Source organism: Hakea prostrata, chromosome 7 (assembly GCF_041222555.1).
Source record: "Hakea prostrata isolate BN-2017 chromosome 7, UWA_Hpros_2, whole genome shotgun sequence".
NCBI classification, from domain to species: domain Eukaryota; kingdom Viridiplantae; phylum Streptophyta; class Magnoliopsida; order Proteales; family Proteaceae; genus Hakea; species Hakea prostrata.
The window spans coordinates 14827203-14852132 of NC_142606.1; the positions used below are offsets into that span (position 1 = coordinate 14827203).

Sequence of the window (24930 nt, forward strand, 5' to 3'; positions counted from 1 at the left end):
ATGCATAAAATATATATATTCTTTTTCATTTTTTTTCCTTTATACATGAATAGAGAGTTTCCAGCATATATATTTTTGTATACAAAATTCCGAGAAAACATACTTGTAATGTTACTTTCGCTCATAAATTCATGGAGAACCACGGCTGCTTATGAAGTCCAAAAGAACTCGCTTTAGGACTCTTAACCCAACTAAACAAATTCTCCCCTAAGTTAAATATACTATACAGACTTATCAGTAAGACCTGGAACAAAGAATGACCCAGAAATAACTATGAGAGGTTTGTAATTAAGGATCACATCAATAATGAATCCAGAATCAATCTACCAAAAGTCTATCTATTCCAACCATGGCTTGAAACAAGGCTTAACCTAGCTCATTTTGACAAGGGGAGAGAGCAGCGGCTGTTGTTGTAGCTTCTGCCATAGTTCTATTTTCCTTCATCTTTCTTTGATTGGGAAGAAGCTTCCTGCAACTGTAATCTACCAAACTCTTCTCTGCAACCTCAACAAACTTCTTCATCAGACTTTGGGTTGATCACACCTACTTAGTGTGGTGGATCACCTTGTCCAGCAATTCTTTCCTCTGTAATTACGATGGGAATTGTGCAATGCTTAGAGAATCAAAACATCCCATTCAAAGAGGGATTTCACCACAATTACAAAAACGATATCCAACGGCTGGGATTAAAAGTGGAGGGCTTCATTTATTTATGGTGAAGATAGAAAATTACAAATGAAATAGAGGACTTTCATCACCTGTGATTTTTTATGCCTTTCATCTTATTAACTGTTGGTTTTGCAATCTGGGTGACAGGGATTTCAGAAACCGTAAAACTCAAATTAAATTCAACCACTTGACTGATTTATGAGAATCATGAGGCCTTGTGGTTGTAGGCTTTGTGATTGTTGGCCTTGTGATTGTAGGCTTTTTCTAGTTTTTGTTCTCTGATTTCTATTCTTGTTGAGTTGTGGTTATACCCGCTTGGTGCAGCTAGAACTAGTCCTATTTCTTCTGAACATGATGTGATTATCAGTTTTATTTGCAATCCTAAATTGCTAGTTTTGAACTTATTCTCTAGTTTCAGTCCCATTAGAGACAGTTGTGAGCTGTTACTGTTGATTAATCTATAGTTGCTATCTTAGTAGAGCAGTTAATCTTTTAACTTAAATGGTAGAACACTTGAAACACGATGCGTTTCAAGAGGACTGGTGATTCAAATCCACCATGAATTACTATGAGTAAAGATTATACATAATAACAACTTGGTAAAATTGATTTCACTTTACTTCAAATATATGACCATAATTAGATGAGAATGTTACTTTCGTAATTATCAATACTTGATAAAAATGAAATTCTACCCTAAACAGATTCTAGAACGTGTTTATCGAATACATGTTTAAGAAAACATTTTTAGAACATGTTTATCAAAACGCTTAAAATAGTCCAAAAAATATTTCTTAAGCACACAAACACCAAAAAATATTGTTTGCAAAAAACATTGCTTTTGGCATAATCACATTATCAATTGAATTCTTACTAAATAGAATCTAAGTATAGGAGACCAACAGAAATTTGCTCTACAACTTATAATACTTTTTGCTCATACATGTCTTTCTTTTTTTTTTTGGTGTGCTCATACATGTCTTTCACATGATATTGTTTTTTTTTTTTTTTCCTAGCCAACATTATCTCCTGATAATTTAATTCTCACATCAGCCCACCTGATCAGCCCTTTATAAATTAAAATCTGACATTTTTCCAAAAATTAAAAAACAGAAATACTTCAGCAGCATACAATGGGGAATCAACAACAAAACTGATTCTAGCAGAAATATGATACGGATTAAGTGATTCTTTGAGAAGTTACCCTGGGAGATATGTGGGTCTTTAATGGGTTCTTCATCACAACCGTGAACTCTTGTTTCTCTGACAAGTCAATTTCATCACCTTTCACAGCAGTCCATTTGAAATCCCAGACCAAATTGGCCACAAAATATTCCAAATGATGTAACGCTAATGCAAGCCCAGGGCAAATCCTCCTTCCTGCACCAAATGGTATCATCTTAATCTCCCTAGTTCCTGTTATATCGATGACTTCTCCACCTTCATTGCTCAAGAACCTCTCTGGCTTGAATTTCATGGGTTCTTCCCAAACATTTGGATCCCAACCCAGTTCAGAAACCATGAAATTCACGGTAGCTTTCTTCGGTATAACGTGTCCGTCGAGAACAGCATCTTCAGTTACGGCATGTGGCAGCACAAAATGGGCTGGTGGGTGTCGTCTCAAACCTTCCAATACTACTGCTTTCAGGTATGGAATCTTCTGCAAATCCTCTTCTTTGATCCCCTCAGAACTCACAATCCCTGCGATTTCAGAGTAGAGCTTTTCTTGGATCTCCTGGTGCTTCACTAGGTTTGCCATGATCCACTGCAACGCTGTAGAAGTTGTGTCCGTGCCGGCGTTTAGAAACTCAGAACAGAGTGTCACCATTTCTCCCTCTGAAAGCTTTCGTTCTCCTTCCGGGATTCGAAGATCAAATAGTGAATCGACGTAAGAGACCACAAATCCATCTGGGCTCTCCTGTTTCTTCTCTTTCTTGTCTCTGCGGGCTCTAATCAACGGAATCAGAACGGCTTCTTGTTGGCGGCGCATCTCCAGCAATTCTAGCCAGCGTTTCCTGAAGATTATTTTCCCAAAATTTCCCAAGAACGCAAAGACTCGAAATTTACCCCCATTGACAAGGAGGTTCCTCTGGGTTTCTTCGATGTCTCTGACGATTTTCTCATCGAGCTTTTCTCCCAAACACATGAAGACGAGCAAGCAAAACATGGAGAACTGGAAATGCTCCATCACTTGCACGGGTTCCCCAGATTCAACATGGTGTTTGAACCGTTGGGTTAACATCTCCAAAACCCACTTGCGAGCTTGAGTAAAGGATTTAACCCGAGAAGGGTGGAGGATCTCAGAGGTGAGATTCCGGCGGAGGAGTCGCCACAGAGGGCCATAGGCGGCGGTGTTGATGTTGTGCTGGTTGCTGTTGATGAGGCGAAGCGGGGACATTGCCGGCGGCCGATCTGCAAAGGTGGCACCATTCTCGATCAGAGCTTGATGGGCAAGGGAGTGATTGGCGATGAAGATGTTTGGTCTTGGGCCGATGTGAAGGGTTATGATGGGGCCATACTTGTGGCAGAGGTTGCGGAGGATTTCTTCAATCCGTGAAAATCCTCCCTGAAACCAGAGGAAACTGCCGATTATGGGTACTTTCCGAGGACCTGGTGGAAGAGATTTTTTGTGAGAAATCTGATCGATTAATAGTTTAACGACTGCAGAGATGCATATCGCAAGTAAGAGAAAAACCCACAACTCCATTATCCAAGAATTTGGAGCTTGGAGGAGTCAAAAGATATGGATCAGGAGGAATAGGTAACTGGCCTTTTTAAGATGGCGCCAGAGCTTAATTCTAGAAATAATCTCCAGTCTCCACGCTCCACGCTGTTGACTTCACATTTATTTTGCTTCTAAGAAAAACGCACGAAAATACAGAAAAGTTGGAAATTTGGTAATGAATCACCATCACTGATTTCTTGGTTGCCAAAAGAGAATCAACGTTCATGTGATTATCTTATCTTAATGGTGAAGGAAAAGAAGACCATAGCCCCCATTTCCCGTCTCTTGCTTCTAGAACTCAGAACGTGAACAGGGGAATTTTCACTTTCCAAATTGTCATTAAAAAATCCCAATCCAACATGTGTATTTTTTTAATGGAAACCATCTGCATTTTTTTTGTTATTTTTGTACAAGTTTTTCCTTTTTTTATTGTTCTGTTGTCCATGACAGATCACTAGTGAAGCTTAAACTTTGAAACCAACCCAAAACACAGAAATGGTGTTAGACCATTCTTGTGATTTTGGGAACCCAGTTACATCTCTGCGGGCATTGTAACTCGAACCTTCCATCTTCACATATTTATTTATATATCAGTTACCTCACAAGAGGACAAATGGATTTATCATCTAGAGAATGAGGACAAACAAACACAGCTTTGCTGCTAACTTCCATTTGAATTCTTACCATTACAGTGCATGCTCTCAGCTATCTGCTCTTAGCTATAAAACTTTTTTACGTATGAAATGATGAAAGCATAATGAAACTTACTTTTCAATATGTGTAGAGGAAGTTGAGCAATGAAATCATGATGGGAAGCTTCCTTGTGAAACTTTCGACCGCAAATTGCCAAGGCAGGAAATTTCTATGGAATTTCCTAACACAAATGGTAGATATGATCAAGTTTGTTTAGATGTCAAAAACAAGAAACAAAGTTGCTGAAAATAGTCTAGATATAAATTCAGGGTTCAGGAATTCAACAAAAATCAGGTCTTCATCACACTATAAACATCCATTACAAGGTTATATATTGGAGCATTTAAATCACTCCATTGTCATCCCCACCAAAACAAAGGAACAAAACTGTGAATTCCATCATCTTCTTCGTTCTTATTATTATCACACTGAAATTGAAAATATACTGGGACTTGGATTTGAATTTTAGCTGATCAGTTGCTAGTGAGTGACATTGACAAGGAGAACCACAAAATTTGAGAACCATCTAAATTATTAAATCAAGGTTCCAAATGAGTGGTGTTTTGCAGCTCTGTGCTCAAAACAACAAAAAATCTATGGATCATCCAATGCAACTTCCAGGAAGCTGAAGTTTGCATGATGGGTTCACGATTTGAAAGAGAAAGATGTCAGCAAGCCACCCTTTCTCTCTTTTCTGTAGATCAGCTAAGATCAATAAATGGGATTTTCCACAACCAGTACATCCTATATCTATTCTCTCATCTTATTTAAACACCCACTTCTCCTACTTTCTCTAGCTACCATTTTCTGAACTAGAAACCTTTCACTTTATTCACTAACAAATGGCAGGACCTGCTGAAGTGGTTTTTCAAGATTTCTTTCCGTCGATGTTGGAAAGATTAGGCGCAGAAGGATTTGTTGGGGAACTCTGCAATGGATTTCGTTTGCTAATGGATGCGGAGAAGGGTCTCATCACGTTTGAGAGCCTAAAGGAAGCTTCCTCTCTTTTAGGGTTGCAGGACTTGAGTGATTATGATCTATTGAGTATGTTGAGAGAAGGAGATTTAGATGGTGATGGAGCACTGAACCTGATGGAATTTTGCATTCTCATGTTCAGATTGAGTCCAGATTTATGAATAGATCATGAAGGTACGTTGAAGATGCTGCAGTTTTCTGGCAATAAATAAATCAGTAATTAATTTTACATATCTTCTTCCCCCATTCCCCCAACCTCAGAAATTTGTAACATGATTTTGTTCACGATAAAAGTAACCTTGGAAAGTCTTTTAGAGAACTTTCTACACAAAGGAGAATGGGTATTATATGTTCATCTTAAAACCTCTTCACGAAGAGGTGTTCGTCATTATCAACTAAGCAACCCAATGATGATATTACATAGTAATCTCATCTCCATATATAAAAAATCGCCTGCTCCCAAAAAACTCTGATGATGATAACTTATAAAATTAAATAAATAAAACAGCAGGTCACTTCTTTTTTTTCCTTATTATGGTTGGATCCAATGACAAGATCTTTTGCCATGCCAGAAAATGTTTAAAACAGTTGAAATTTATCTAATCAACTCATAAGTTTAAACAAATGAAATAATTCAATTGACAATGACACCAATCAGTGAAGAAATCATAGGTTCAACTCTACATCATAACATAAGTAATACTCCTTACCCTCAATATAAAGCTATCAATTCCAAAAAAAAAAAAAAGCTTTCGATCATTTTTAGCATTGATAGCAGGAATGAACGGCGAAGCGGTCGCCAAGGCGAACGAAACCCAAACTCCGGCCAAACTCAACTTTTTCTTCTTCTCCGCCTTGAGTTGTGGGAGCCCCGAATGTCCATGCTGGAGTGAGTCACCAAAAAGAACGAACGGCCGGAAGCCACGAGAACACGACACGAACGGAGAAACCGCCGGGCACGAGAGAGACGCCACCAGCGAAACAACCTCTAGAGAATGGGGGAGCAACAGAGAAGAGGAGGAGAAACCCGGAGAGAGATGGAGATGGAAGGAGAGCACAAGAGAAAGGGAGGGAGACAGCAGGCGAGAAGGGCGGTCCGAGGCACGCGACTGGACCAGGAGGCACGAGGCGCCCCAGGCTCGGGAGCCCCGACCTCCATGGTTTGGTGACCCGTGCTCCCCGCTCTACTAGCTTACATCTTTCTGCGGTCTCCTCCAAGCAGAAGAGAAAGGAAAGTACCGCGCGAACATCCCGCGAGTTGCGTTTGCCTTTCGCTCGGTCGCGCAGCAAGCATCGTTCCATGATTGATAGAATGAAATAACCAATTATCTTCATAAATATGGTAAATACATGAAATTTTTGATAATTTCAATGGATGAAAATGAAGTTGCATGTGGATTTCTACAAGTTTTTGTTAAGTGTCTTTCTTCATTTGCGTATGGTTTTTTTATCAATGTCAGCAGGCCACTTTGGGAATGTAATATCTTTTAAGTTTCTGTTGCAAGACTTGAATGATGCACATTAAAGGCGCAGCCTACTGCCAACGATTGAGATCAAAATATCAGTCAAAATTTCCATCTCAACTGATGACGGCACAACATTTAATGCGCATCACTGAAGTTGAACAGTATTAAAAAATTGAAGATGAACAACTTTTAGGACAAGGTAATAGAGACTTGATGTGGACAGCAGAACTCAGCACAACCATGATTTTTGAACGTCTGACGTCTGATGGTGAGGGGTTTTCATCAGAAACTTCTGATATAAAAATCTCATGGTGAGAAATAACGGAATTCTAGCTTGCAGCTTCTTGACAAGAGAGGAAATTTTGGTGGTGCTTCGTCATTCAAGCTGAAAGAAAGTATTTATCTCCATGACTATGACTTCAACTATCCAATAATAGAGCTATCCCTAGTTAAGTAAGAATTCTTGTGAAGATTATAAACCAAATGCATCAATTAAACTTGTAGATTCATTATGTTTGCCCAGATGAAAATGAATTGAAATTCAATATTTGTGTAAACAATTATGGTATAAAAAAAGGGCGAATCTGACGCGGATGCCGACGACTTTTGCACAAGCAAAGCCCGTGGGGCTCATTAGGCTGCCCGGAAAAAAAATTGAAATTAAATATAGAAGTTGCAACAACTATAGTAAGAAAAATTAACAAACCTGGCTCCGAAGGCTTCCACATAACCAGTGAAATTAAATTAGAATTGGAAACAATATCAAATTTCACTTAAGAAAATTACACGATCATAATTAGAAGAAATCGTTTTCCTTCCAGAGATAACTGCCCTTTACTTTGAAAGAGCTTTTAGGTCTCATAATGAATTTTAAGGTGAAGTAAACACTAAAGCAAGAGTATAGAAGAGATCAAGACTCAAGCAAAGCTCGACCATGAGATTACATTGACATGCAGCAAAATGCAGCTTTCAGGAAGACCAAAAACCAGTAGCCTATGATGCAAAAAAAATTACCTCTATTAATGAGATCTTCTCCATGCTGTATTTTGAATCTGCAAACTGATGCAAGAGTTGTGAGAATGGAAGTAAACAAATAAAAATATTGTACAAATAAAACCTTTTCTACATCCTAAAAAACCAAGCTTGGGTTCACTGAACTTGGCTGGCTATCTCTTGTGCTAGAGCTAGAACCTCAATCCACAAGAATTGAATCAGATGCCCAGAGTTCTGCCATTAATCCAAACCTTTGAATCATCCTTAGTTTTGTTGCCAATTACCAGAACTTCATTATTTTCCAATATCATCAGTTTGCTATATATTTTGTTTTCAACTTCTGGACATCTCATAACCAGAATAATGTCCGATGAAACACCTACTTGAGTCCATTCTCAAAATTGTGAGTTATATTCTCATAGAACCTGTTATTGTATGACAAGCTTCCATGCTGCATCTAGACTTAATTCTTCAAAAACCTGGAATCACATACAATTCGGAAGAAACAATTATTAAGTACACAGTAATTGAAATACCAGAGAATGTACTAAATATTTATTCATCAGATGCGTATGCATAAAAGTTTCCAGTGAACCACTTGAAAAACCTCACAGAATTTCTCAGCTTCTGCTACACCAACCTACAAATGTAGAATCCCCCCCCCCCCCCCACCCCCACCTTGACACCAGAAAATAATCTTTGCATTATCTTTTACAGGGAACTGCTCATTTATTCTAGATCTAGAATATTACTAAAATGAAATGTATCAACAATCAGCCCACAAGAAAAAGGGCATACTACAGCTGGCAAAAGTAACAGAGTGAAAACCAGCCAGTTAGGAGATTTGAGTAAAAGCAGTACCTAAGACTTCCAAAATGGATCTTAGGGCTCAGGTGACATGTATCAGTATGATAAATATCAGGCAGCAGAATATGATTGAATGGATAAACCAAATGGCTTTAGTGGTTCTATGAACCTAAAATTCAAACTGAATTCATACAAGCCAATCTCCTTATCTTCTTTCTCATCAAAGAAGACTGGTTCTTCATGAATGCTCCTATATGTTAACAGAAATAGCAGAGAAATAAATATGAAGTATCCGAGTCGGAGTGATTCTATCCATTGAACCAAAGAAAACTCAGTACCTTCAGCCATAGGATAATAACTGATTTCTCGAATCACTGAAGTGAAGAGCAGATAGCAGAAACTAGAGTAACTCAAGTACTTGTGGACTGCTTCTGAACAAATGTAAAACCTTATAAACCTTCCAGACTTTCTTATTAAAGCACATGTGCAATCCACCTTTGACTTCTTAGGCTTTCAATTTTGAGGCCCCAGACGACTACTAATTACTAACAACATCAGAAGTAAAAGAAACTAATTTCTCATAAACTACCCAAAATGACTCTAGATTAATTTTATTATAGAAACTACCCCAAAAGAGCACAAGATTTAGCAAAATAACCCAACTACTACAATTATTAAATTACCCTTTCAAATGGATTCTCATTCCTACTTTTCCACCTGCTGGAAATGCAAAATATGAAAAACCTTCAGACTGATCACCACAAATCTTTTGTTGAGAAACACGATATTGGTAGAATGGCTTATGGATCAATGATCTCAAGCCCTCTATTTATAATTAAGTGGAAAGTACACTATTACAAGGAATAGAATTTTACATGAATACAAACTATAATTGAACTCCTAGTAGAATCCAACATTCCCCCTCAAGTTGAGACATAGATATTAATCATGCCCAACTTGCCTACAATAGGAAGGAAATCTCTTTCTTTCAAACCCTTAGTGAAAACATCTACTACTTGGTCTCCAGATCTTACAAAAGGCATGCAGATAAGCCCTTGTTCCAACTTTCCTTTGACAAAAAACTTGTCAATATCAATGTACTTAGTTCGATCATGTTGCACCGGATTATTAGCAATAGCAGCCTTGTTGTCACAATATAACATCATAGGGTTTAGAACTTGGATTCCAATATCTTGCAGCAAGCCTTTCAACCATAGTAACTCACAAACTCCACGAACCATAGCTCTATATTCAGCTTCAGTACTAGATAAAGCTACCACGTTTTGTTTCTTACTTCTCCAAGTAACTAGATTACCTCCAACAAAGGTACGGTAACCTGAAATTGACTTCCTGTCTGGAGATCCAACCTAGTCTGCATCAGTGTATGCTTCTACTTTTAGATTATCAGTGGGTAACAGAAGTATTCCTTTTCCAAGAGTTCCCTTCAAATACTATAGTATTCTAGTAACAGCCTTCATATTAGCTAAATATGAATCATGCATGAATTGGTTCACTATCCCTACAACATAAGCAATGTCTGGCCTGGTGTGGGATAAGTAAATAAGCTTCCCTACTAGCCTTTGGTATCTTCCTTTGTCCACTGGATCTCCCTTTTTTTCTTTAAGTTTAGCTCCAGCTTCAATAGTGGTATCAACTGCTTTATACCCCAACATTCCCACTTCTGATAATAGATCTAGGACATACTTTCTTTGGGATAGGAATATACCTTTCTTTGATCCAGCCACCTCAATCCCTAAGAAATACTGCAACTTCCCTAGATTTTTAATTTCAAGCTCTCTGCCAAGAAAGTCCTTCAACTTTTGAATTTATTCACCATCATTCCCTGTGATGACAATATCGTCTACATAGACAATGAGAAGTGTGATGTTAGTACTTGACTTCTTGACAAATAGTGTATGATCAGCATTGCTTTGCTTGTACCCAATAGAAGTCATGGCCATCAAGAGGCGTCCAAACCAACATCTAGGAGACTGTTTTAACCCATAAATTGACCTCTTCAACCGACAAACTTTCCTGCCGTATTGTCATCGGAGAAACCATGTGGGATTTTCATATAGACTTCTTCTACTAACTCCCCATGTAAGAAGGCATTTTTTACGTCTAGTTGATGCAAGTTCTAATCTTTGTTCACAACTACAGACAACAAAACTCTGACAGTGTTTAGTTTCACAACAGAGGCAAAGGTCTCCTGATAATCAATCCCATAGGTCTGGATAAACCCCTTTGCAACTAGTCTAGCTTTCAACTTGTTGACTGATCCATCCATATTTTGTTTAACCACAAATACCCATTTGCAGCCCATTGGTTTTTTTCTTGGAGGAAGTGTAACCAACTCCCAAGTGTCATTTTTCTTCATTGCCTGCATTTTCTCTACCATAGTTGCCTTCCATCTTTTATCAACATAGCCTTCCTACCAACTTTTAGGAACAGATACAGATGACAGAGAGGATATAAAAGCACAGTAGGAGTCAGAGAAAGAGTTATAAGAAACCTATTTAGTTATGGGATGTTGAGTACAAGAACTGACCCTTTTCTAACAGCAATAGGAAGATCAGAAGAAGATACCATAAGGGGAACAGTAGAATCTGATTATGGAGCAGGAGACTGAAGTGGTAACATATCACCTCTCTCCACCTGCTTTAGCCGGTTGTAATTCTTCCTCTAATAAATCTACATCTCCTTATTTTGGTCAATCTGGTTTTGAAAGACCCCAACAATGTGTCTCACAGGAGTGGTCTCCCCCTAGCTAGGTTCTTCAAATGGTTCAGAAAACGAAGGGGGAGGATTAGAGTCCTCAAGTATACTAACCAAAGTCTCCCCCTGGTCAGGAAACTCTTCTGGGACTCTTAAGTTGTGTTGGTGTGTGATAGGAAGATCTAGAGTCGGAAAGAACACCTCTCCTCTATGATTCTCCCCCTAGAGAGGTGTATAGTAAGGGCAAGACTCATGAAAAATTACATCCATGGATACAATGGTTTTCCTGAAAGGAGGATGATAACATTTGTACCATTTCTGAGTAGCAGAATACCCCAAAAAAATGTAGCGTAGGCTGCTGGGAGCCAGCTTACTCTAGTGGGCTGTGATTCTAACATAACACACGCATCCAAAAACCTTTGGGGGAATAACAAAAGAAGAGGCACCCTGAAGAATCTCATTAGGACATTTAAAACCAAGTATCCTACTGGGCATCCCATTCATAAGGTAAAAAGCAGTGAGTATAGCATCACTCCAGTATTAGTCAGGTACATTCATAGCAATCATAATGGAATGGGCTATCTCTAAGAGATGACGATTCTTCCTTTCGGCAACCCCATTTTGGGCAGCCGTATCAACGCAACTGGTTTGGTGTATTATGTCAGAGTCAAAGAGATATCTCTGAAATTCACCATCAATATACTATGTGCCATTGTCACTGCGAAGGATCTTCACAGTGGCATTATTTTGAGTTTTAATCATATTATGAAAATCACGAAAACATAAAAAAAAAAAAACTCATTTTTTTTGTTTTAAAAGATAAATCCATGTAGAACGAAAATGACAATCAATAAAAGTAACAAAGTACCTATGGCCAGTAATAAACACACATCAGCAAGGACCCCACACATCAATATGAATTAGCATAAAAGGAATAGTTTTTCTATTATAAAGAAAAGGTAAATAAGTAGAACAAGTCTGCTTAGCAAAAATACAAGCTTCACAAAAAAAAAATTATCCCTCATTACAAGAAGAACCCAAATCAGAAAATATTTTCTTAAGAGTTCCTAGAGGGGCTGACTAGCCTACAGTGCCACTGATGAAGGTCTGATATTACCGAATGGACTAGATTAGAAGATTTAGTCAAAGAAGACACAGATCCTCCAATCGGCTCGAGCAAATAAAGTCCATTGTCTAGTTTACCACGTCCAATCTCCTTCCCTGTGACCAAATCCTGGAAGACACATTAAGATGGGAAAAAAATACTTTACAATTCAAGTTATGTGTAAGACTACTGATAGAGAGCAAGTTAGTAGAGAAAGAGGGAACATGTAAAACTTTAGAAAAAGAAAGTGATGGAGAATGTTGAATGGTCCCTTTTCCAGCAATGGAAGAACATGAGCCATCAGCAGTCCGAACTTTATCATTTCCAGAAGTTGGAGAATATTGTAAGAAAGAGGAAGATAAACTTGTCATATGATCTGTGGCTCTTGTATCAATGATCCAAGGAGTAGAAACTGAAGAAACTTGAAAGCCTGTAAAAGTTTTACCTGAAGTAGCAAGGTAGGAGTTGGTATGGGTAGTAGAGGAAGCAGTGGTCGAGGTTATACTGGCAGTAGAAGAATGCAGAATACGTTGCAGAGTAGCGAACTCCTCCTATAAAAAACCAACGTCTGCAGAGGGTGTGGTGCAAACTGTCTCAGAAAGATTAGCCTATGGTTTTCCCTTTCTTTGTGCTCGTTTTTGCTCAAAATCAACAGGCTTCCCATGCAGTTTCCAAAAATTTGCCTTGGTATGATATGGTTTGTGACAGTACTCACACTTGACAATCTCCTTAGCCGGATCAGATTTAGCGAACAGACTGTAATCCTAATTTCTCCATAATAGGAGTATGAAGCACGGCTAATCAACGACTTTCCTCACAGTGAACAAGAACATAAGACTGTTTTAGTGTAGGAAAGGGAGAAGGACTTAAGACTTGTACTCTAATCTGATCGTACTCCACATTCAAACCTGCCAAGAAGTCATATACCCGAATCTTATCAATGTGTTTCTTATAAGTAGTCACATCATCTGGGTTAGTGGGATGATAATCCCCATAATGATCCAACTCTTGCCAAAGAGATCGCAACACGGCATAATATTGGGCCACAGTCAGTTCCTTTTGGGTAGTCTCATGAAGTTTCTTTCGTAGCTCATAAACCTGTGCATCATTCCCCAAATGTCCATATGTTTCAGTAGTAGCCTTCCAGATTTGGGCTGCAGTATCAAGTAATAGATATCCACGGGCAATATTTGGAATCATGGAATTCAAAAGAAATGACATAATAAGAGAGTCATTCGAGATCCATTTATCTGTGAAAGCCCCTGTGGTTGTAGGTTTGATAGTGGTGCCCATAATGTGTCCAACAAGTCCTCTTCTGGCAATAGTCAGGTAAGCAGATCGGGACCAAATCAAATAATTTGTCCCATCAAAGCTTACCGAAAGAGGATGAAGAGTGGGGTAATGTTCGGAGCCAGTGGGAGCAGAAGTACCATCAATAGTTGTCATGTTGACAAAATAATCTGCAGTTCTTCAATCTTCACCCTTTTGAAGTAACGAAACATCGCCAGAATGCAATAGCCGAACAAGCCAAACAATTATAAGGAATAATATGATCAAAGAAACACAAGTCTCCCTTTTTCTTTTTTTTTGGCTAATAAACAAAAAGTGGTTCGGTCTAGTTTAGTTCATGCAATGGGCTAATAGGGTTTTTTGGTTCGGTCTGGTTTAGTTCATGTAATGGGCTAATAAGGCTTTTTGGTTCGGTCTGGTTTAGTTCATGCAATGGGCTAATAGAGATGGTTTTGGGCTAATAGACAAAAAGCGGTTCGGTCTGGTTCAATTTGGCTAATAGGGTACTAATAAAACCCTCGTGAAGCATCGGCACTGGTAAAGGAAAGGAAACTGCAAGCGATGGAGAGTTTACTTGGGTTTAGGAGCGATGCAGTTTTGATGGCGATGGAGTAATGCAGTCTGGTGAAAGAGAGAAGGCGTTGGAAGAAGCAAGCAAAGTCGATGGTCTTTTTTCTTTTTTTTGTTTTTCTTTGTTCGATGGTGGAAGCAAGGTTGGTGATGGTGATGGAGAGAAGGCGCTGGAAGAAGCAAGCAGGGTCGATAGTCCTTTTTTCCCTTCTTTTTTGTTTTTCTTTGGTCGATGGCGGAAGCAAGGTTTGGAGGTAGATGGCTGAAGCAGGGTTGGAGATGAAACCGAGAGGATGTTGGGTTGCAGCCGTAATGATACAATTGCAACGGCGATAGGTTTGGGACACTTTGGGTTGATAGCAAAACAGAGGCGTTGGGTTGATAGCAGAGACAGAGGCGATGGCTTCTAGAAAGATATCTCGTCGACAATGGAGGTAGGTCTTCCTCAGCGAGATTTTCTTCACTTTTTTTTTTTTTCCCTCCTAATCGAATTTAGGCTCAGATGCCATGTTGAGAAACACGATATTGGTAGAATGGCTTATGGATCAATGATCTCAAGCCCTCTATTTATAATTAAGTGGAAAGTACACTATTACAAGGAATATAATTTTACATGAATACAAATTCTAATTTAACTCCTAGTAGAATCCAACACCTTTAAAATATTGTCTCTCTTCAGAGGAAGCACAATTTGTAGTCTTTTATGCATGCACTTGCATCCAACTAATTGGATTGAGAACCAATATGATCAAGCGATATCTCCTATTGAAATCATGTCAGTATAAAAGTCATTTCATTTTTGATAAATAAAGATTTTATTTTACTAGAAGGGAAAGCAACTAAGTTTGAAGTCCACTGTTCCCAGATACACAAAGATACAATCGACTACAGTTTGGAAACCAAGCAACCAATCAGTTAAGCCATTTAAATTATTGAGCAGAAAATCTGAAGAACAAATTTTAAAAGAATGGAGAGGAAGAGAAGATAAAGGAAAAAACTAATGAACAAGAGGTCTCGAATCCTCCCCAGAGTAGAAATTTTGGAAGTATTTATGCAGTATCAAACACAGCTAGGACAATTGCCTAGCATTCATGAAGCAACCTAGAAAAGGTAGTATGTCCAAATTTAAGACACAATCCCGAGCATCAGGAACAAAAAAATTCAAGCAGCGACATTTAGTGATATTTTAAAACAGAAATTAACACAAAGGAATATGTAACATTGATGAACACTATCACGGAATGGCTAAGTACTGAAGCTTCAAAATTGGTAACAAGGGAAAATTGCCCCAAAAGTATACCTTCCTCTCTGCCATTAATTTTAATTTCTCCCAGAATTGATCTGCCAAGAAGAAAAAACACAATCCTTACAAATTTAATATATATGGCAACTAGCAATGATGATAAAACGACAGTTGATATGTAAGCACTCCAATCATCATGAAGCGTTTGCAATCAGTTCTTTCCATCCTATTATTCTTTGTATATAAAATAGAAAAGATATGATGTCTGCAACAATAAGCCCTTTTTTTTTGGAGCAAAATATTCAAATAAAGAAACTCAAAAACAATAGTCTGTAACCAGAAGCAAAACCAGATATATCCTTTTTATGTCTTGACCAGAAAAAGGAAAAGAACAAGTTAAGAGGGATCTAGCGAATCAATTCCAGTAACTATAATTCAGGAAAGGCAGCAGCAGTTTGCTACGCGAAAGCTGAAGAATCTAGTCTAATTTAACTCTTCTATGATGAGGTATTAAATAGGGGCTTAAAAGCCTTGAGACTTAATTCTACTTACAATAGGAAAGTGCAAGGGATAAAAATTACAACACAGCCTCCTTTGAAGATCATGGGAGGCTGTGTGATTCCTAGTTACAATCTAATTAAATCATGAGCTATCAAAAGAATCAACTATTAGATGGATCCAAACAGATGAAACACAAGCTCCATTACACAACTATCAAAGAATCAAGTACGGGTGGGGTGGGGGGTTGAAGATGGATCTATCTGAAAACTTGTCATATGTTGATGCATAAGTTAAAATGCATACCTTCTCTATCAGTTCCCTGAACTGCAGGTCCTTTTTTATGCTCCTCACTAAAAGCATTTTCCAACTCCATAAACTGTGATAAAAGTTTGCCATATTTTAAACTTAGCATTCAAAAAATGTGACAGAGAACCATAGTGAGAAGCGCCGTACTTCTCCCTCATCCCTCGCTGAATGTGAAGTTAAGTGCTGTCTTGGTGTGTCTGGATCAGCCTAAAATATAAAAGATCAGGTGAGTATTGAATCAAAAATAATATAATAAAGGCCCTTAAATATTATTGCACACAAGTTGCATGGGTACTGAGAACATTAACTGTCTACCAAGCCAAAAGAAGCATTTCAAGCAAGTGGAACTTGCTCCATTCCATGGAAAGGCTCCCTTTGTGCTGAAACTTGACATGTGAACAGGGTTTCAGCCTCATTTGATCTGCCATGGGAGAGTAAGGACCCATTTGATAACCCAGCAAAATACAGTTTCTAGAACTTCTTGTTTCAAGAAGGGAAAAAAAATGAAAACCATTTTATGAAACTGTTCTAATTCAAGCGATTTTTGAGAATTTCCACTTCGAGAACAATTTTGAAGCAACAACTATTTGATGTTGCGTCGGCTTCTCGAAACAAAAGTTGGGCACAAACTAGTTTAAGTGAAACAGTTTTAGAGATCAGTATTCATGGAATTTGGCATTCTAAACATAAGAACCCTGCTAAAACCTTATTGATACTGTTTTTCACTTCTAGTAGCAAGTTTTATCAAATGTCTAGAAAAGTGATTCTGCTTCCAAAAACATTAAGAACTGTTTCTGGTGCTTTTTTATAATAGAAAAACTTGGTGGGTTATCAAAAAGGTCCTAAATGAACGCATACCAGAAGCTTGTTGTCCTCAGGTGTAAATTATGCCTTCCCAACTTAACCCTTCTTCCCTTTTCTTCAACTTTGGCTATTTCCAGTTGATTGTTCTGATATAGGAGTTCACAAGGATGACGAACACTAATATATGACACTGAATGAATCTATTTGATGCATACATATACCTCAGCATATAATAAGATTTATCACAAATGCATCTCTATCTCACGTGTTCAGTCTACTTCAGTCCAGAAATGATACAGATTGAAAGAATAAACATTACCCATACACAGAAACCCAGAAGAGATGATGAAATCAAGATGCCACGAAAACCATTGACGCTGTCATTTATAAAGCACGCCAGTTAACGTATTGAGTAGAAGCTAACAAGGAAAAAAAGAGAGAAAATGTTTTAGTCGTCCATGGCATATGACGCGTGAAAGATCAAGTAAGGGAAAGAAACAAATGCTTAATAATCTTCAGGAAAGGAGAGAAAAAAGACATAATTTAAAAATTAAAAAAAAAAAAATCCCTATATCTTCTAAGCAACTTTTCTGACTACCAACTGCAACTGAAAGCATAACAAGGAGAAGAAAATAATTGCAGGAAATTTTTCCAAACAAAGAAAAATTAAAATACAAGACACTAAAAGCAGAGGCAAAGATGCTTACGGTGTGGTCTCGATATCGGACGATCGGAAACAGATCTAGAATGCGTTGGAATTCCTGCTCGTCCATGGCTGCTAGTCTGCTGCAGCGTCTTAACTATTCACTCTGGACACTGAACCCGTCTAGTAAATACGAGCAGCGGTAGGGGAAGTTACGGCTTACCCTTTACTAGGATAACGCTGCAGATTTGGCAAGCTGGTCCGCCGCAAGAGAGAAAGTGCATTCAGTAAAGGTTGCAGTTAGTTTGAGAATGTCATTGATTAAGTGGACGGGTTTCCAGATCTATGTGAATCAGAGAAAGAGGATCCATCACATTGAGTCTGATCTGTCTTGGCATCAGGGGTTCCCACCTTATGAGCCTTAGTGTTTCTCAAACTGGTATTGGAGTGAAGGGAGGGGATAATTCAATGATAGCTTGTTGTAGTCGCTGTAGGGCGGCGTCCTGTGTCTTTGGTGCTTGAGTTGAGTGGGTGATATGGTTATAATAACCCAAAGAGCCAGAATGCAATGAGGGTATGTATGGCTTGTTGATTGCGTGAGGATGGTGAGGTAGACCTGGAGACAAGTGCCAGCAGTTGAGAACTGTAAGATTTGTATTTTACAGATTTTATAAAGAATTGATTTTTTTTCCCCGGTAGAAAGTAAAGAGTGGCTCAACTCTACTGAATATTAAGGAAAGCTTCAAAAACAACCCTAAGGCCATATGGTACGTTGACCTTTGTAGTATTGGATTCACCAGTTACTCATCCATCACCCACAGCCCTATTGAGTTGAACCCCATCTGCACACTTGCTTCGATCACCAGGAGAAGATCTTTGGCTTTAGCATCATCTTGCTTCTAATTCACTAGACTAGAAAACACATCATTTTACTTCACAAAGCACTGGCATTGTATGTGGATGGTTCTATTAGTTGAGAAAATTTTAAGCTTTATTAGTACTGACTACAACATTTGAACCTCTTGAAGTGGCGAAAGAGCTCTTTAAAAAACATTGCAAGATTTTCTGAATTCTATTCTTTCAATTAAAACAGCGGGAGCACAGCGGGAGCACAGCCAGAAGCAGAACAGGTCGTTCCCAACTCAGAAATAAAGGAGTTTAGTATCAACAAAACCCCATCAGCAATCAACAATCTTGTCTTTCTGATTGGGGATGTGGAAATGACCAGACAAATTTAACCATACCATCTACTGGATCACTTGTAGTAAACAAAGACAGCAGCAGAACGAATGGTCGGACAGACTGAATCAGTTGCAGATGTTAACTTATTACTTCCAAGGAATAAAGTCCTTCCTGTTTTTCAGTCCATGATAAAGCTGTTAAACTGCTGCATCAAAACAAACCACACTTGATAACAAAACCAGGAAAATGGAGAAACCATTTTGAGACATAGTTCTTTAGTTTATAACCGACGCTCTAGCACTGTCCAAAGACTCGGAGCTGACGATGAAACCATCTGCTCAAGATGAAGAAGTAAAAAAAGCAGTCATTCCAACAGAATTCTCTGAGGAAAAGGAAATAGCATTTTACAACATAAATCCTCACACATTTATCAAGGTGACTACACCACCCAAGGCATCGAAGGGGACCTCGACACCTACACAACCAATAAGGTATCCAGCAAGGCACCTTTATGTCCAGCTGGCATGGCACCTATGCAATGCCTCAAAACAATTGTAAACTAGCTCTTCTTCATTTACAAAGTATCTTAAACATAAAATTTGTCTAAAGATGCTTCAAAAACAATTATTACCATGTTTACAGAAAAAGCTGCTCCCTTTTTGTGTGAAACAAAGCTCAGTGCAAACTGAAGCTCAACCCACTGAAACAGTAACAAGGAAATGAGATTGAGAGAGGTCATGAGATTTGAATCGAGATGCTTGTTCTATCATGATCAAATAAAAATGGCATTACCTGCAACAAGTGCATAACAGAGAGAAAACAATCATTTCCGAGATCTCCAGGCTTTGCCCATCTTCTTTAAGAGATATCTAATGGCATTAACACCACCAACACCCAGAAATCCAGATACAGCCTGCCTTGTACTTGAAACCATAACTGTACGCCTGATCACTTTACGCATGCATTCTGCGGCCTCTTCTCGTGAGTTGATCACAACTTCACGTATAGCTCGACCTAAAAATGCAATTCAAAGAATGCAACTATTCATTTTTACTTTAAAGAAAGAAAAACTGTTGTAGCCATTAAGACAATGTATGTGAATCCAGCAACAACTACTTAGAAGAAGACTCATGTCATGCTCCATTATAAATTTTGAAAACTTTTTTTGCATGAAAAGAGCCTCAAAATGTTCACTATGGTTTCAGGTTTATATGAAGGACTTTTTAACTTGTAAACAGCTTGAGCCATTTAATATCAGAGAGTACCAGTTTCACTCAGTTTTCGCTTCTCCCCCAGTTTCATTCCCATTTCACTTCTGACTGTTGGAGGAAGGGAAGAAACAAGGGCTCTGGCTGCAGATAAACCACAGTCCTGACATTCACCAATTGAAAAAAAAATCAGAACATATAACAAAGAAAAGCTAAGAAAGAAGAGAGCAGAGAATGATTTGTCTTCTCAATGAGACAGATGCTTTCCCTTTATTTATAACATGAAAATAAAATCAATATGGAATGATTGCACAATTAACATGTGCATACATCTTTAGTTTATAGACAAATAATATAGACACTCTGTTACACATAGATTTCTTAGCTCAGATGGAAGAACTAGCAAGAAGTCCATTATTAAATGAAAAATGACAAGGCTATCACAGTTTTGAATGAAGAAATAACATCACAATCAAAGTACACCTGAGTGAAGTTTGCTTGGTGACCACCAGTTGATGAGAACGTCAGCAACTCCTTAGCAGCATACTCATCTATAAATGGCTTATACATTTTCTGGAATAAATTGAACTGCCCTCGGACAATCTTTTGCACCTGTTATGTGAAGTGAATTAGACATGTACAAAGAGAAGATCAATAAACATACAGCAATAGGTCTCCCTTTGGGGCAAGGAGTCCTGAATAGATCTGATTCTCCAGTAAGACCTCCAACTATAACCATGAAATGCAGTTAGTATCAGATAGCATATTTTTCCTTTATGACCATTTGTTTGATGGAAATAAAATGGGAGGGAAAAGGTAAACTTTTTCATTGAATACCAACATCTACATTCGGGTTTGTTTGTTTATCTGGCAGGATAATAGAGCAACGACTTTCCATGATTTAGGGGAATTATCTGCTTATGTGGTAAAGCAAATTTTCCCATAAAAATCCTACCGTTTTAGGTGGGACTTTGTGGCAAAGGGAGGGAAATGAAAAGGAATTGTTATTTTCTTTAACATGAGACCCACATTCTCAACTTTTCCATGAAATTCTTTCCTGTTCCCTCACCACTACCACTGGCTCCCACCTTTTACTTTCCCACTGCTGTTTCTCTTGCAAATAAATGATCTGTTAAGGATGTATTTTAACTAGTTCTAAGCAATTCAAAGTACTAATCTAGCGTAGGCTCTGTCTGCTTTAATGTAAAAATACTCACAAAATCTACTAAAATACAGTTGGTAAAAGTTTAATATATTTTATTGCTTCTATAAAACTATGGAGTTATCTGAAGAATTACAACTTTAACATATTTTCCAGAATATAAGATGGCAAATATCCAATCTGGAGTAAAGTATTTCACTGATACACTTTCAACATTTAAGTACATATTCTGTTCAAAATTGTACTTCACCATGTACACCTCAAATAAATTCTCACTGTCCATCAAAAGCATCGGTTCTTTAGTTTCTCACCCTTGAAAGAAAATAAAATATGGTTACAATGTCTTCTTGTTCTATTGTTTTCTTTTCTTTACTTTCTTTCCTTCATTTTTGTTTTCAAAGAGTTGGTGGATGAAAAGGGAAATTTTCCATTGACTCTATTGTACCTGTGCTTCTATTGCAAAAAAGCTAGTTGAATATTTGAAGGATAAATAGAATAACTGATACAAGTAAAAAGTGAAATTAACAAACTGAGGTTTTAGGAGAAACAGAACCCAAACAAGAGCATTCTGCACATTCCTACCCCTAATATTCTCATTTGAAATGAAAATAATCTAAAAACTCATCATAGATACTATTTTTGCAAGCTTAAAGTATATCAATTGTCGATATGTTTGGAAATTAGTATGATAGATAAAATACTTTATGTTGCATCCATTTTCATCCATAAAAGTTCAACAACTGGTTTTCAAGCTACCTTATTCCTATCCTCTGCAAATAGCATCCGCAAGTCACCCATATATGAGAGGCTGCATATTTTAGCATATAGATCTTCCTGCATGAACAGAATACATAACAATAGTATATAAATATTTTCTTTAAGAGCCTAGTGATTCCAAAATGAAGGCAAATTACGAAGACACAGACCTCAGAAAACTTGGATGGCAAGAGAAGGACAGCAGCTGAAGTGGCAGCCTTTAAATTAACAGAATTTACATTTTCTATATTGAGATTATCCACCAGTATATGCACCTAATCGATGAAAAAGCTTCTCAGAATAGTCTCCACTTTAAGATCAACGTTGTGGAAGGTACATGCACATGATTTTACAACAGTTGACCACAATTTGGGATGATAAGCCACAACCAAAGCTGCACTATAAGACAATGTAAAACGACAATGGCATGTACAATCCAAAGGAAATGTACTAGTAGTAAGTTAAACAGAAAAGCAGGACTTTATAAAAAGGATGTAGAACTAGAGTTTAAATGCATAACTCTAGTCAACATGAAAAAGATGTTAAATTTTTGCCTTGGAAAAAGAAAATACGTATGACATGGAGAAAATAGGGATAACTCGTGTAGTTTTGCATATGACACATATGTCCACGAGCATTGGTGCAAAAAAGATGAAAATTGTCTGCTCTCCCTAACCCCACCCCCCCCCCAACCCCAACCTTCCTTTTTTCCCTATTTCTTTTCAATTGAACAAGCACAATCATCACACGATGAAGGCAATAATTTCCAATTGAATAGACTAGTTTTGGATGCAATATTTTGTTAATTAGAATATTCTAATGAATATCCAAGAAGAGGTCTGAGCACATTGTTCAAACAAATAAATCTAGAAAAAAAAGTATCGGTAGAGAAGACATACAGGTTTTTGCAAACGACCACTCAAGTAGAACCTTTCCCAGTTTAATAAGTCCTGAACCAAATCATGCATTCGGACAACACCATATTTGATTAACTGTCCAAATCCCAAAGAGAAACGGGTCACAGTGAGATAAATAAGTTAAAGCACCAAAAGATAGAACAAACAACTCATACCAAGGTAAGTAGTACATTATTTGCCACAGAATAAATTGAAAGGTCGTTACCTTGTCATTATAAATCACAAATGGGTTGAAGTGTACGCCCACGCCAATTTCGTCGGCCACCTGAGTAATCTAATAAACCAGCCAATAGTAAGGTTTAAAACCAGCCCAGATACCATAACAAGAAGCATCAGACAGAAGAGGAGTACCAATTTTGCATCACCAAGGTAAACCATCCATGTTGCGTAATGTTCCCTATTCATTTCCAGATTCTGTGATTCAAAAATAATGATTGTTCAAGTTTTGAAAATTCAACCAGTTAAACATACTAACATAATGAATTCAATAAATTCAAAATTCACCTGAGAGTGCCACTGCAATGGATCTGAAACACCCAGAATGTAATCTACCATGGAATTCTAAGAAACCCAAATTCAAGTATTCAAAAAATAAGCAGTTAAACCATCCAAACAGTAGACAAGCAAAAGGGTTGTAAAAAGAAGGAAGAAGAACAAGAAGTAGAACCTTGTCTTGGTTGTTAGAATGAATAGCTGATCCATAAGAACAGCAGAATTCCACAGGAGGAAGGGCATTCAGAAGATCTGCAAGCTCTTCTTTCTTCTCCATCATCTGTTACTAAATACTATCTGAATCAGGAGTATGGAAAGTATTCAATTCTACAATGGTACAGCTTGTTAAATAGGGTTCTCGGTATATATAAAAAGATTAATCTCTTCTGATGCAACCCATAGTGCGATTGTAGTTGAAACCAGGGGAACAGAAAGACGAGTCGGCAGAAATCAGAAATTCACGAAGGAAGGCATTAACTAGCAGACCAACAGTGGCAATGAAGAGGAGAAGGGAAGCGGTTAAGGAGCCAAATGAGAAGTTGACTGTAGTTGAACGTGCGCCGAAGCGAGGGGCAGGGCCCGTCTCAACTGATCCAACGGTTCTAACCCTATTCTCTAAGTCCGAATCGAACCGATACATATAAACCCTATATTGTGCTTAGGGTTTCTGGTTTCTCTAAAACGTCTTCTGGTTTTTTTTTTTTATGATATGAAAGTTGGATTAAAGATTTAAGCAGAGGTTACATCTAGTGTGAGACATAGTGTCTATATAATTAGACCCTATGTGTCCAGTTGTCAGGCTGAGAAGCCAATCTCTTGTTGTGTCCTGTCTTAGATTACAAACTTCTAGTTTTGATGTGATTGGTATCATCATCGCTAGCAAAGGAAAAAGGGTAGGTGATACTTGTGATATCTCCCCGCCTTTAGTTAGGTGTTTGTTTAGAGTTTGATCACACCAAATGTACCGTAGTTGTACATTGGTTTGAATCGCTCTTTTTATTACAATCCAAATTGTTTCTAATAAAAACTTCAAAAGATGTCCTGGTTGTGCCCTCGCATTGTTGTAGATCCTTGACGATTCCATTTCAAGTAGTCCTACGCTCCATCGCTCCTTATGACTCGGAAGATACTCGCACATAAGAGTGTTGGTAAGTTTCCAAAATTTGTTTGTGACATTAAGCAAATAAGACATTGTCGACAAATTAATATCATTATTTGTTATCTCCTCTAAGTGATTTGGATAAATTTTTTGGTCCTTAATCCATCTATTTACATCATTTAATAGTTGGATTGGGTTAATGTTTTTATTATTCATGAGTTTTGCATTCCTGTTTAACCAGATAAAGTAGCATGTTATTATGAAAATTGAAAAAAACCATTTTTTTGTATGTTTATCCATGTGCCGTCATGAAAGAATGAAAAGCAAAGATTAAGGAGAGAGTTGTTCGGATGTGCCCTGTTTGCAACCCTAGTGGTCCTGCTGCCCATATTATCTTTGTCCATTCACATGATATGAACAGATGCCAGTTTGATTCCTCGGCGCTGTTGCATAGTATGCATGTTTGGCTTGTAAGCATCCATTTGGATAGGATCTTCTTCGTTGGTAGTCCTGCATTTAAGAGACGCCAAAAGAATGTTTTAAATTTTGGATGTATAGGTAGCTTCCAAAAGAACCTCCACCACTGTGCTACATTTGGTACTGAATCAT

General features: G+C 37.9%; 1 protein-coding gene, 1 long non-coding RNA gene and 1 pseudogene across 5 annotated transcripts; all 3 read right to left on the reverse strand.

The window, feature by feature from the left end:
* Positions 1-1659: 1659 nt before the first annotated feature.
* Positions 1660-3547, reverse strand: LOC149010054 (cytochrome P450 89A2 pseudogene; annotated as a pseudogene).
* A 2838-nt stretch (positions 3548-6385) lies between these two features.
* LOC149010055 (uncharacterized) lies at positions 6386-17175 on the reverse strand. The gene is made up of 3 exons (XR_016174678.1): positions 16056-17175; positions 15309-15349; positions 6386-8000 (listed from the first exon to the last, which is right to left on the reverse strand). It is a non-coding gene; the product is annotated as an uncharacterized LOC149010055 (long non-coding RNA).
* Positions 17176-18201: 1026 nt separating this feature from the next.
* LOC149010056 (translocator assembly/maintenance protein) lies at positions 18202-23823 on the reverse strand. 4 transcript variants are annotated; one of them, XR_016174725.1, is made up of 12 exons: positions 23398-23823; positions 23235-23291; positions 23082-23144; positions 22936-23004; positions 22713-22805; positions 21984-22088; positions 21814-21891; positions 20379-20507; positions 19953-20058; positions 19480-19701; positions 19319-19387; positions 18202-19021 (listed from the first exon to the last, which is right to left on the reverse strand). XR_016174725.1 is itself a non-coding variant. In XM_089164009.1 (11 exons), exons 1-10 carry the CDS (start codon positions 23500-23502, stop codon positions 19511-19513), a joined length of 996 nt encoding a protein of 331 aa, XP_089020135.1. In that variant the 5' UTR covers positions 23503-23823; the 3' UTR covers positions 18202-19387; positions 19480-19510. The 4 variants fall into 4 exon arrangements, 1 of the variants encoding a protein (XP_089020135.1); XR_016174724.1 differs by having other exon boundaries at positions 18202-19218; XR_016174723.1 differs by having other exon boundaries at positions 19111-19387.
* Positions 23824-24930: the final 1107 nt, after the last annotated feature.